At 37.0% G+C, this 14,922-nt stretch overlaps 1 protein-coding gene across 5 annotated transcripts in view; it reads right to left on the bottom strand.

Moving 5' to 3' along the window:
* Positions 1–601: 601 nt before the first annotated feature.
* The window catches only part of Shprh (SNF2 histone linker PHD RING helicase), a 72,928-nt gene continuing 58,607 nt past the window's right edge, over positions 602–14,922 (bottom strand). For all 5 annotated transcript variants that reach the window (XM_075948975.1, XM_075948967.1, XM_075949004.1 and 2 more), the window contains 5 exons: positions 11,490–11,582; positions 10,675–10,761; positions 9,771–9,949; positions 3,514–3,594; positions 602–2,492 (listed from right to left, as the gene is read on the bottom strand). In XM_075948975.1, coding sequence (XP_075805090.1) covers positions 2,396–2,492; positions 3,514–3,594; positions 9,771–9,949; positions 10,675–10,761; positions 11,490–11,582 — 537 coding nt within the window. In that variant the 3' untranslated portion in view covers positions 602–2,395. The remainder of the gene's footprint in view (positions 2,493–3,513; positions 3,595–9,770; positions 9,950–10,674; positions 10,762–11,489; positions 11,583–14,922) is intronic.

Here is a 14,922-nt window from a genome sequence, read left to right on the forward strand (position 1 = left end):
ATGTATCTCATATTCTACTTTATAGAAAAAAGGAGATACTTTAAGAGACTTTAATATAAAGGATATTTTAGCAGTAAGTATCTATTGAAAGTCTTTGGAACATTAGCAATCCTTATCCCAACCATAACATTGTCCAACATCTATCTGTTGAGCCTCTACTGTGCACCATGTGATGCACTACAGCAGAGGACAAGATTCTAGCTTTCAGAGCTTAGTTTCTGCAGGAAGATGGGAAAGATTTATAAAGTGAGTATATTAGACTGCAGTAGAACTAAAACAAACGACCAAGAGGCTTTCAGGTGATAGTAGGCAGAGATCAAGGATGACTTTGGTCTACTTGATGAAGGCAAAGACCTTTCAGCACCAGAATATTAATTCTATAAAGGTACAGTGTTACTGCATGTCCTATTGTGCTTGTGAATGTCAATTTCTCCAGCTTCAGAATGCATTAAATTCACATGAAGAGCATCTGAAGTACACAGGGACAGAACATTGACATTTTCATTCTTAGGGGGATTTGGCTGATAGGCAATTTGATATTATTTGTTAAGTCAATAAAAACCAAAGTTCATATGATCTATAGAAATTAAACAATCCACAATTTCATTTTCCACTAAAATATTTATTTAATTGAGGTATCTTACTGAAATAAATAAGAGTAGCTTTCCTCTAATACTGGTAAGTATAGATATCAATATATCATTTTTTAAATTGAAGAACAACAAATTGTTTTCCCTAGAACATAGCACATGGAGTAATACTAGGAAACAAAAATAATTACTTAAACAATCTCATTATTAAATTATAGCCACAAGGCTTCTGAATCTCAGCATAGCATATGATTTGGTGGAAGAACAGTAGATGTGAAGCCAGGGGGTCTGGGCTCCATTGTATAATTGCTACATGTCATAGGCAAGTTTCTTAGTACTGTTGAGCATTAGTTCTTTACTTTCAAAACAGGAATGATATTAATCATATCTACTTCACAGGACTATTAGGAATGTTAACCACATGAATATACATAAAGCTCTTTATGATATGTAAAAGAGCTGTAAAAATAGTTTAATTTCATATAAAAGAATCAATGTATATCTCCCTTCAACTAAAGAATAAGCACCCACAATGTGTCTTCTTCAGTTGAACTGTCACCTGTAAACCTGGAGTGGGAAATGCACCTTAGCTAAGCACCAGAGCTCACTGATGAAGGAGACCCAGTCCAGTCCAGTATTCTGGGCAGTTAGGAGCTAATGAATCCTGAGGGTCACTTAAAACTCCAAAGGCTTAAAGACAGGAAATAAGAACACTCATATTCCATCACAGGGCTAGGATACAACAAGCTACTTCTGATTCTGTGATGCCAAGGCCATCTATTAATTCTTCACAGAAGAAGAGACAGTTTCATCACTTACAGTTATATGCATGTGTGAACACAGCACTCTCCTGCAGTAACACTAGTAACTTACTTCCTAAGGGCGGAGTAACTGAAATGAATAAACTCTATTGTAAATTTAGATACTAGTGGCTGAAATGACTAGTTAGAAGAAGGAATATTGTCTAAGACATCAGTACAATGATGATTTCTTTTTTTTAAAAAGCCACATTTCTATGGTATAGTAACATCACAAACCATAAAATCATAAAACTCAGTATTTATAGATACATCCATCTTAAAACACATTAAAAAAACTTACTAAGAGAATTAAACATCATTGTCAGGTAAATATTAGTACACATAAAACCACACTAACAATGATACTACTTTAATACATAATAGAAAAAAGGAATTTTTCCGTATTTTAACTTTTAGTAGCAAAACATGAAAAGCAAAGTAATTGCCTAATGATTTAGCATTAGGAGTTGCACTACTTACTTTCAAGTTACAATGACAGTGTTACATTTAAACTCATGCAAATAACTAGTTATTACAGTGCAGCATTTTTTAAAACAAACATTACTGAGAAGATAATGGTGAATCATACGCTAAAGATGCTGAAGGCCCTTTCACAAATGTGATCTACACTGATTGGATATATCAGGTCATACAAAACTAGACTACTTTACTTTCTCTTTTATGTATTCTGACTCGTTAATACAAATATCTATGCATTAGAAGAAAAATCTTCAATACCTTTCTTAATTCCGCTGCCTTATCAGTTATAGATACTCACTGGAACACAAAGTATTTCAGTAGAAAAGTAAAATTAAAATTCATTGTACATGTTTTGAAATTAGTATACTGAAAAGGAACCAATGGCCAATTATTACTATGTTAGTTTATAACAAAAAGAATTCATCCAGTTTGAAATAGTATTTACTAATATTTACTGATCTTTTGTTTTTAATTAACAACTTTGCTTTACAACTATGGACGTTAATGAAATGATTTAATAGCACTTCACTCAAGCTCCTCTGTTTCTTTGGTAAAGAGGTCTGCCAGGTCAGCCACAGTCAACACAGAGGCTTCAGAGTGCTTCCCGGATGAGCTTGTATGACTGCAAGAGTTCAAAAAACACAATGAAAAAGGAAGGCCAGGAGTCAGTGACCGCATGCATGACAGTAAATGGAGAACACAAATCTGCTCCTATGTTGTCGTAACTGAGCCATAGGGAACTTCTCTGAAGTATATAATGATGTAAGTGTATCGGTGAAAATGTTGAAATAATTCTGAGGATTTGTAAAACAATGTTTTCTATGAACATCTGACAACTGTGGCCAAGAAAGTTCTAAATTCACCATTACTTTTTCCACTTACAGATAAGTACAGTAGCTCTTTTACTATTGAAAGTAACTGAAATAAAAATCATTGAAGTCTGCAGCATGTGACAACAAGAACAAAAGGATGTAAAGCTCGTGGGGTGGCTGGCGTCTTTCCTTGTACATCACCAGCGTGCAGGTTTCTGGTTTGAAAGTGTTTTTGTGTTTCTCAAAGTATCCCTGGAGATGCAGTCCCTTTTAAAAAGTAATCATCTTTACCATGGGCAACTTCCGCCCCATCTCATCATATAGGGAGGTACACAGGTACCAGTTTATTTTAGAAATTATTAATTTGTGCAAACATTAGGAAGTTTAAAGACTGCAAGGTCATGTTTCAAAGTTCAGACTGTTTTGACGAGTCTGCTACTCTGACGTCTGTGACTCTGACACAATTTACCAGCCAAGACTGCAAATTCAGACATTCCTCTCGATCTGTGATGGGCACGTGTAAACTATAAAGCAGCAGTGCACATTTGTTTCACATATACCAGACAAAAGTTTAGGTAAGACAGAACAATAACTTTCATTTAAAAAGTAATCTAATGTGTTAAAGTCGGTTAGTTTCGCATATTACAGCCTAATAAATATCTTAAATCAAACACAGAATGGCAAAAGCATTAACTAGGAAATGCTTTGGATAAAATGCTATTCTTTGCTTTAACAAAAAAGTATTAGTGTTATGTCATTTGCTATCATCCATGAAAAGATGACCAACAAGGATCACATGACAGGGAGCTTCACTTGTAAGCTGTTACCTACCTCCTCTCTGCAGTTTTCAGCATTGTCTGCATTCGCTCTTCTATTGTTGCTTTAATTAGGAATCTATGTACAATGGTAGGTCTGGAAGGTAAATAATAACTGTAAGCTTAAAAACCATCGTAAGACAAACGAGTAGAAATTGACTTTACACACAAATGCTATATTCATTAGTCCATGGGTGCCCATTTGTGGCAGGTACAAATAAATGTGCTGAGGAACAGGACAGTAGTGAATGATGCCAAGGTGATCTTCATAAACTAACGTCTCATGAGACAGACAGATAGTAATAAACACATGAGAAAATCAGTTCCATGCACAGATAATGCCATGAGGAGTGGAAATAAGAAAGAGAATCAGGCAGTAAGCACAGAAGCAGCAGGGAGAGCAGGCAAACAGAAGACAAAGCATTTTAATAAACATTATTGGATGAGCACATGCTTGGAAAAAGCTAACAATGTTTCAGGGGCCAACAGCAGGCTAGCATGGCAAAAGCATGTTGTAAATGAAACAGGTGACCACGAGGTTAGAGGTAAGCAGAGCTCAGATCATATACTGTGGCTTTGCAGGACCCAACCACAAACTGGATTTTGTGGTTATAAAGAATATGCTCCAGTGGTTATGCATAATTTGATTTACAATAGATTATACTATATAAACGTCTCTGGCTACTGTAAAGGCAGAGAAGAGGTAAAATTTGTGATCATCTCAGCAGGAGGAGGTGGATTGTGCTTTGTGTCAGTGGGATAAGTAGTCAGAAGATGAGGAATATTTGTGAGATATAATAGTCAAGACTGCAATAATCTGAAAATAAGACATTAAAAAGAGATATACAGGAGAGTCCTAGATTTCTTGTCTGAGCAAGTATAGATGATAAGAGTCACATTAAAATATGAGGAAAGCTTGGACTGCTGACTGTAGCAAGAATGCAGTTTGTTTTACTTATGTTAAACTTGAGTCCATCTCCTGGGAGAGACATAAAATTCCTAGATACATGTACAGATATTGACTACATCTATAAAGCTGGGAATTTCTGGGTTGAGGGATATACATGTTAAGGTTACCCACAACACATGCTACTTAAGACTATGGCACTGGGTGAACTAACAACTCAGAGAGAAGATAAAAAAAAACAACAAAAAAACCACTGGACCTCTGGCAAGAAGTAGGCCACCAGTTACACTCACGCCAAGCATCATTTCAGTGTATTATCCATGGGGCAACTACCAAAAGAGAAAGGTTGAGAGAATGGGAGGTCAAGCAGGTAGAGATGGACTGTAAAGGAGTACCATCCAGACATGTGTATGTGATGTATCACAAGAGGAAGGCTCTTGAGAATATGAGAAGAGGTGAGATTTAGGACAAATGGGGTGAAAAAAGGTCACATCTTCCATTTTAATAAAGGGGCACAGCACAAATTCTTCCTGACCATTACCAGAGCGACATTCTTGCCTGAAACCAATCAATGTTGGGTCCTATATCTTCTTGCCCAATCATGGAAAATGTCTAGCATTCTTATCCATCTTGTTTTTCTATTTCTAATGAATCATTCTCCAATTAATTTTTTAATTGAAAAGGACAAAATTTTTAATTTTAGTCTCTTCTTTTACTCTGCAACAAAATCTTACAAGATTCTACTCCTATGAGCTGCACAGTAACAGTAGGGTGCCCTGGTTAAAGCATGGACCATTGCTGTAGGATACTGATCTTGTACACTGTAAAGATTTGTTATTCATATTGGTTAACAAAACTCTGACTGGTCAATAGCTAGGCAGTAATTATTGGCAGTGCAACCAGACTAGGAGAATTCTGAGAAGACGAAAGGCAGGGACGTAGTCGTCAGCCTGGCACAAGATGAGAATGCCTTATTGTGAAAAGGTTACCAGGTCACATGGCTAAATATAGGTAAGAATTATGGGTTAATTTAAGTTGAAAAGGCTATCTAGTAATAAGCCTGAGTAATAAGCCAAACAGTTTATAATTAATATATGCCTCTGTGTGTTTATTTGGGACTGAACAGCTGTGAGACCAGGCGGGACAGAAACTTCTGTCTACAGACCATGGAGGCAGCAAGCAGGCTTGCACCTGCCACCTTTTATGTAGCTCTGTCATCACACAAGCTACCCAATCCTTCTGTGTGTGATGGTTGAACTAGAGTTGAACAAAAAAAAAAAAATCCTAACAGGCAGTTGCCTACACTGTTCCATTTAAACTGCTTCTAATCATGCCGCTAAATAAAGCTAATGGTCGAAACTCTAGTAGTAAGATTCCTTTCTTGAAATTTTGCAGCAAATGACAGTCAACCATATAGGTGTCTTACTTTTTCCTAGTCTTTTAATTTAGGTGCGCCAGAGTTTAGTTTGTGGCCTATCACTATTCTCTCTCTCCTTTAATAATCCCATTCATGTTCATGGCTTAAAAACACCATCATATGCTACCGATATCAAAGTGTATGCTTTTAACCCTGGCTTCTCTCCCAGGTTCTGAACTTACATATTTCATATAGCTAATAAAATCTCAAACATATCTAAAGTCAAGTTTTGTTCTTTCCACTTGATGTGGGATTTCCCTGTGTATACTGCAATCACCATATATGAATAAAGAAACTGCTCTGGACCTATAGTAGGGCAGAACTTAGCGAAGTGGAAAAAACAAAACTGAATGCTGGGTGGAAGAAGGCAGACTCTATGGAGCCACCACCAGAGACAGACGCTGGAAACCTTACCTGTTAAGCCACAGCTAGGTGGCGATACACAGATTAACAAAAATGGGTTAAATTAATATGTAAGAGTTAGCCACTAAGAAGCTAGAGCTAATGGCCCAAGCCGTGATTTAATTAATACAGTTTCTATGTGATTATTTTGGGGGTCTGGGCAGCTGGGAAATGAACAATCTGCCAAGTGGCCTCCTTCCAACACCCACTGAATCTATTCTAATAGTAATAATATACTCAGCTAAAGGCTGTTTATCCTCCTAGTCATCTTGGCCAAAGACCATGGTGTTACTCTCAAATCTAATCTCTACTATGTCCACAGAAACTGTCACTGTCAGTTCTACCTCCAGAACAATCTAGAACCTGATCACAACTCAGCAGGTAACTGCCACCAGTCAAACTACCTTCTAATGTCATCAAGACTGGATGGCCTCCTGTGCTCCCCTTTGTAATATAACTGCGGGCTGTGTCCTGCCGCCCACCTAGCTTAACCCCCGAAATAACCCCACAGAAGTTGTATTAATTAAATTACTGCCTGGCCCATTAACTCCAGCTCTTATTGGCTAAGTCTCACATCTTGATTAACCCATCTCTAATAATCTGTGTGTCATCACAAGGTCATTGCTTACCAGGAAAGATTCTAACCTACGTCTGTTTCGGGCAGGAGCTTTATGATGTCTGCCACACTGCCCTTTTTCCCAGAATCCTGTTCTGTCTTCTCTGCCCACCCAAGGGCTGCCCTATCAAAAGGCCAAGGCAGTTTTCTTTATTCAACTAGTAAAAGCAATACAAATACAGAAGGACCTCCTACACCACCCCCTATTCCCTAAACTGAGTACAAATTTCAGAATGATTGCTTCAAAGCTGAAGCTAGATTGTGTCCTTTTTCTGCTTACAGCTTCCTAATTAGTGTCTAATATGATCCCTGACTTAATTTCCTACCTGTTTCAGTCTAGCAACTGTAGTTCTTTGCTATTTTTTTTAAAAAACCAGGAACACTCCTGACTTACAGATGTCACAATGATTTTATTGTCTACTTAATCATTCTTTCTTAAGATATTAGCTTTGGATTCACAGCTAGGGAGCCAGCATGGGACTGACCTAGGCCCTCTGCATCTGGGTGACAGCTGTGTAGCTTGGTCTATTTGTGGAGACCCTCGCAGTGGGACCTGGACCTGTCCCTGATGCATGAACTGGCTTTTTGGATCCTATTCCCCTTGCTGGGTTGCCTTGCCCAGCCTTGATGCAAGGGGGAGGATCTTGGTCCTGTTGCAACTTGATATGCCATGCTTTGCTGACTCCCATGGCTACACCTGAGTGAAAATGGAGGAGAGGTGAAGGGGGAGGCAGAAGGGAGGTAGGAGGAGGGAGCAGGAAGAGAAGAGGGAGAGGAAACTGTGGTTGGTATGTAAAAAAAAGTTAAAAAAAAGATATTAGCATGACTAACTATCCAATCTCTTTCAAGCTTTGGTCAGATGCTACATCTCAGTAAGACTGGATTCCAAGTCATTTGAAGTCTTTATCTTCCTCACAGGACACGCCCTTTAATCTGCTGCACACTAACCGTTGCTACAGCAACCTGCTTAGAACCTGCTTTCAAGTTGCATGAAAACATCTAAAATGCTTAAAATTCTGCATGGCACATAGAAAGTATTCAGCAAAGGTCTACTGAATGAAGTGTGTGGAGACCAATGAACACCAACTGCTTAAGTAGATAATGGAGAGAAAGAGAAGGCACTTTGAACTCTCTCTATGAGGATACAAAGATTCAGGTAGTCTCTTAAAAGATGGGAAGCAATGGCCTTACTGGACTTAGGCTTCTAGATCGGAGGCAAGCCCTATCCATGCTTTAAAAAAGGTTGGTATAAGAAGTCAGAGTTAAGGGCCGGCAGGAAGGCTCAACTAAAAAGCATGTGGTAAGCTAACAACCTGAGTCAGACACTGTGTGCAAAGGCCAGTTAGCCTGCAAAGTATGCACACCAGTAGAAAGGAAGCAAGATGGCCCCAACAAAATGGAGGCAAGAACTGACTTCTGGAAGTGGTCCTTTGAACTCCCAATCACAGCATGGCATGTGGGCACCTGCACTTACACAAACACTAATTTAACTGCATTCTAAATGACATTTGCAAGTACTTTAGAACAACTGTGTGTTGAGATTATGGTTGTCCTACTTTTGCCATATTTTGTTGTTTTTTTTTAAAAGAGTACAAAGGCTTATCTTGATCATCAATTTGATGAGATTTAGAGTTACTATAGAAATACAACTCTCAGTTCATCTATATGGGTAATTCCCAAAGCATTTAAGACTTATGTGAAGAAGGGAGAGCTAACCTGAATACAGGCAGCAACATCCCATGGGCTGGGATCAAGACTGAATGAGGACAAAGCAAGCAAAGAGTCAGCATTTATCTGCCGGTGTCCCTAACTGTGCTTGCGGTATGACCAACCATGTCCTGCTCCTGCCACTTTGAGTTTCCCACTCTATTAAAAAACTGTGAGCCCAAATAAACTCTTCCTTCCTTAGCTGCTTTTCTTTGGAGTTTGACACAGCAATCAGAAAAGTAATTTAAACACAGAACCTATCTCTTTCCCACTTAAAACTAGAGCTATCTAAGCTTTCAAAGTTGCAGCTTACGTAAATCTGTAGCTGATTCTGACATGCAGTTCATTTACTACTCCTTGCTCATGCTTTACTACAGCAGTTCCACACCCCTCACAATCCTCAGAAATGTCAGTTTATCTCCCCTTTGTTATACACAAGCAACTCTCAAACTTAATCAGTCCTTCAGCCTAATGTCTTTGTCCTTCAGGGCACAAAACAAATTGTTTTGCTCATATAACTCTGAATCATCTTTTTCTTGTGCTACACAGTAGCCTTCTATGTACATTGTAAATGTGAATGGGTTTTGTTTTATGTAACTACAATCTTCAGTATGTTGCATAATGCTTGACATACTTTAGGTGCTCAGTAATACTTACTAAATGAGTGCTTAGTGTGTACTTAGTATGTATATATCTTCAAACATTCAAGGTCTCTAGCATCCATGAGATAACATTAACGAGGAAGTTATATTACAGATACCCACATAATCTGTTATTTGAATAAAGTAAGTAAATTATAATATAATAATCACTATTACTTTTGGTTTAGGTATGGCACTAAGTCTAATTATCTTTTATTACACTGAATTATTGGTTCATTCACTGTGTGTGCATGTGCATACAAGACATGTGACAAAGTGGAAATTTCCACAACTGACTTCATGTGAGGGGTTAGACTATGTTTAAGGTAAAATATAATCAATTTCATGTTTAGACTCAGAACCTTTCCTCATGATATCTCATTAAAGACATGTACATACTCTAGAATCTGAAGGCGAAACAAACCCTAATCTAAAACATTTCTGGTCCCAAAAATTTCAGGTGAGGGAGATAGAACCTGTAGTTAAAAACAAACAAGCTTCGATGAACATAAATAAAGAATTTAAATGCTGAGTTAGTTTCTATAACACGAGGCAAAGTGGTTGATGCTATTTTAGTCCTTACTTTGTCTGTCCAATTCGGTGCACCCTCCCAATGGCCTGAAGCTCATGGGCAGGGTTCAGTATGGGCTCCACCAAGAGGACATGAGTAGCTTCAATGATAGTTAGTCCATTAGAGCCTGTGTGCAGGGGCAGCAGCAAAATATTGATTTGAGGATCATGTTTAAATGCTGAAAGGTTCTCCTAAAAAAGAAAGGTACATTTTAACTTTAGTTGGATCAACTGAAATAAGAGCAGCTTGTTATAGCTCAAACTTAATATGGTAGTGAAAAATAAATGCTAATTCACCAAGTTTAGAAACTAGAATGTTATTTTCCTTGATTTTAAAGAAGAGAATCATACAAACACTTTTGCTTTTATAGCATATAGTAAAAACCATATCACAGATATGTGATACATGAAAACTGAATTGTATGAGGGAGAGGAAGGAAAAATGTGGAAGAGTTAATGTGAGGTAAGACAGGAATCTACTACATTTTAGTTGTTCTTATGTGTGGTATGTCTCAGAGTATGTGGGTGTGACTGTACTGAATGTGACATAAAGGAAATTTTAACAATATTAACAATATTACTTTTTCCTGATTGTGTGTGTGTGTGTGTGTGAATGTGTTGTGTGTGTATGTAGACTATAATCCCAGAGAGAGATAGTGCAAGGCCATTTTTCTACATTAAGGAAAAGGATCTCAAGTAAAAAAAAAAAATTTTTTTTTTAAAGATTCTCTTTTTAGGTATCATTGAATAGAAAAAAAATCTACAGCTTTTCTACTTTCCTTTAAAATACTTATTTCGTAAATAATCAAGAATTCAAGCCCTCATTCAGGGTTCAGGGCAGAAGATTAAGTCAGCTAGTGAGCAGCAGTTTCAGTTAGCAACTGATCTGTTAAAACCACAAGGAAAACTTGACACACCTGGAATGTCTTGATGCGACTGATCTGAGTAAATTCCATGTTGTTGTCAGTCAGCGCTTTTGAAATAATATCGAGTACATCTTGCCACTAGAACATAAAAGTGAGAAAAATAGTGTTTATACACCGCTTTTGGCCAAAGAGGATTTGAGAAGGAAGAAATATTAACTAAACCACAGTAACAATTAAATGAACAAAAACAAACCCAAAGTCTCAGATGGAATACCTACTAACACTAGTTCTGTTAAAAACAGCATTCCCTCTCATCAAATACTGAGGGAAAGGTAGTATAGTAAAATACAAACAACACTGAAAATAGTGAAAATATATAACACAAAACAATGGCATATGTAATAGATATAGTTTCTTTCTAAATGCAAAACTAAGGTTTTTACTCTATATTTATAAATAATACTTTATAGTTCATTAACTAACTTTTTCTTAAATAGTCAAATTCATTTGTGAATGAGTCAAGGTTATAGATTCCAATTTTTAAAATATCAAAATAAAATCTCTTATTGAAATCAATATAAAATCTTACAAGAACTGCCTTTATAAAGTATCATCACTTGGGGGAGGGGGAGGGAAATGGGAGGCGGTGATGAGGAGGAGACAGAAATCTTTAATAAATAAATAAATAAAATAAAAATGAAGTACCATCACATTTCTGTAAACAAAAATATAAGGACACAGAAAAAAATCCAACAGTAATTCTGAATCTTAACTCTATTTCAGTAAGCATTTAAAAATAGTTCTCAGATAAATACTAAGTAGAGGCAGAAAACCAGCTGGCCCGAGACAGGGAAGTCTTGTTATACCGTTGAGAAAACGAGTGCTTTGGCCCCTGGGTCTCTAAGCTGTATTTTCATCAGAGTTCTGACCACAGCTTCCACTTTGGTAGAGTGGCTGCCCTGTAAACACAAAGGGGAAAATACATTAGTACCAAATAAAACCTAGTTAAGAATAAAAAGAAATTCGGTATAAACACTTCATTCAAACTGTATATAACAGAGACACTTAACAAATATTACGTGCTTTAGTCTTTTTATGTTGTTTGTTGAGAATAATCTTTAGTCTATACACAACTGAATGGGTTTATATTCAAGATGTGTAAGAGACAGAAAGTGGGCAGGCAAGCCTGATGATCTGAATGTGGTTCCCATAGCCTACAAGGTAGAGAAAGCCATTGTTTACATGTCCTCCGACTCCGTACAATGTGCCATGTTGTTCACATGCTCTCTGTCCTCCAAATGTTAAAAAAAAAAAAAGCATTTCCTTAAAAAACTTATACCTAGTTAATTGAGCAGGAAAGCATACTAAAAAGTCATAAAGTAATGACACCAAACACTTTTTACTTAGATTTTTCAGTTACCAAATTTTGTTAGGGCAAAGAAATAGACTATGTATTCAAAAACCTTCTTCACTACACTCCTTCATTTCATATAGAAATGCAAGAATATAAAGAGTAAAAACTCAAGGCGCTTTGCAAAATGAAGTACTTAACCAATGAGCAAAACTTCCTTGCAACCAGAAGGCCATGGACAAGGACAGACACACAAACGATGTCATCTAAAACACAGGAAGACTCTTTACAAGAGTGGTTTTCTTCCTTTTTTTTTCTTCTTTCAGAACTATTCCATCAAAGGAATATGGAAGTGAAAAGTGGCTGCACCTGTAAATAAACAATCAGTAACTGACGTTTCAAACGTTAACTATGAACATTATAATGACCTAAACTAAGGTATGGGGAAGGGGCCAGAGAAATCAAACAGCAAGTGTTTCCACAGCAGCATTAGCCTTCTCCTCAGTGCTCTAAATTCACTTACTTGCAATTGGAAGAATTCAGAAAGGTAACCAAATAAACAAGGAAGGTTACCCTAATTTACTGTCAAAATTATGAAAAAAGTGTTAAAATCTTCCTACTAAAATAAGGAATTTATATTTAATTTTTTAGATATATAGACTCTCAATTATACATACGAGGCTAAAAAGTATAAGGGAACCATCCGTCTCAGTCTACTGATTTAAAATAACAGAGAAAAATAAAAACAGGGAAAGAACACAAAATGACAATTTAGACCTTTAGCTAGAAGCCCTCCTGGTCCCTGCAATGTGCTACTTTTGAAAGCATTTCACTTGCTATGGCTCAGTGGATAAAGCACTTACTGCCAAACCTGATGACCTCGGTTCTATCCTTTGAACTTCCATGGTATAAGAAAGTGGAAACAAACCCACAAGTGTCCCCATAACCTCCACATGCACATTCATGTCAAGACACAATAAGAAAGACATTTCAGGATAAACAAAAGCTCTTTAATCTACTGAGCTGTTTCTTAACTAAAAGCTCAAAAGAAAACAACATCTTTTATAAGTAGCATCCAAATGGGGTACTAACTCTGTGTAAGGACACATCAAAACATTCTCCTGGTATCAAATTTTGGTAACTCTCAAAAACAATACAAAACACAAAAAAAATCCTGATAGGCCTCACTTATAAATGATCATGGTACTCTATTGGGTCTGAGTCACACAAGTAGGACTGGAACCTTTGGCTCTAGGTTAACTGCTGCTTTCCCTGTACTGCTGGGGACTAAACCCAGGGCATGTACATGCTAACACGCTACTTGTATGCCACACTGCTAGTCCTTTGCCTCAGGTTATAAAATGTTAGATTGAAAATTCATTGCCTCTGTGAACTTATCTTGATAAAAGCCATGATTTTAAGTCAAAAGAAAATGCTCTAGACAACAAAAGATTACTGAAATAAAAGAGCAGCACTGAAAAAGTAGTAACACATGCTCTCTGCAAGTATGTATGCAAATATCTCAGCCAAACTCAGAGCTCACTGATAAACCTAGTGTTGCTAGCCAGCTTACTCAGGGGATTCCCTTCTCCACCTTGTAAGGCTAGAATTAGAGGCAACCTGCCATGCCTACCTGGCATATATGTGTGTTCTGGGGATCTAAGCCACGGTCCTCATGTGTGATATGCACTGTGATCACTGAGCTAGCCATGTCCCAAGCACTGGATACCATATTTTCTTAATCCAGTCATGGATTCTACATCTTGACTACTGTGAAAGAATAATGTTTCAATGAAATGGGACGAGAGGCAAAGTTTTGTCACTCTGTTCATCGCTGTTGTTTCTACTGATTCTCCACTCAAGAGATCAGCAGGCAAATATAAATAAAATAAATAAAGAAATTAACTCAAACCTTTCTCTTAAGTATAATATAGAACAAACTCAATTTTTGGATAGGAAGTCAGCACTTAAAAAATTAACAGCAGAAATATATCAGCACCAAAGGCTAACAAAAGGTATTTCTTATGAAATCTGGCCTCAATGTCATGCAATAGCATAACAGAAAAATCAGAAGTGCCAGGCGGATTCTTATTCTAATAGGCGTAACTAACTTATTTTAATCACTTTAAAACAGAGCAGCCATGTGTTCTTGCTGCAAAACTCAGAGAATTTAAATTCTAAGTTAAACATTTTCACTGTGCTGAAAGGATAGAAAGAGCAGTGTCTCCTGCCATATGTTTAGTGGGCTAAAAAATATAATAATAAAGCAAACATGGAGTATCTGGCTTAGATATTTTGATATCCTTGCCCATCTAGAATAAAACTGCTATATTAATGCAATTCTGGGATAATGTCTTCCGTGGAGAAGAGAGTGTGAGCATAGTAAAAATCTTTATGCAGGAGACAGAAAGACACGTCATGGTTTAACTCTTATTCCTTCACATCTGTTCCTATCTGCTGAGATCACTTATTAAAAGAGAGACAAGGAAGTAAGAGATATTCAAGATCTCTCTGTTGCAGAAGCAATAGACTACTTGACTTGATTTGAATAAATAAAATTATTCTAACAGAAAAATATCATTGCTTTGTATTTTTAGTAACTTCTAATAAAAGTAAATAATGTAGGGAGTCACAGTTGGAAGCAAGGCATACCAATCTACGATGCTAAACAAACAGGGAGCATAGTGCCTATTATGTCACTTTGTACTCAGCCTCCTGTGTGTGTGTGTGTGTGTGTGTGTGTGTGTGTGTGTGTGTGTGTGTTCTATTCATTCTTTTGTTCTGGGGATTCCAATAGTTCTATTAGTCTCACTTGTAGAATTACAGGTTAAAGTACTGCAGAAAAGCAGAGAAAACCAACCTGGTCTAATTGTTAACAGAAGAAAGGACATTTGTGTTTAGAATACCTACATAATAATCCACATTTTCAGAGATTCCCTATCTATTAT

This window comes from Microtus pennsylvanicus, chromosome 1 (genome assembly GCF_037038515.1).
Source record: "Microtus pennsylvanicus isolate mMicPen1 chromosome 1, mMicPen1.hap1, whole genome shotgun sequence".
NCBI lineage: Eukaryota > Metazoa > Chordata > Mammalia > Rodentia > Cricetidae > Microtus > Microtus pennsylvanicus.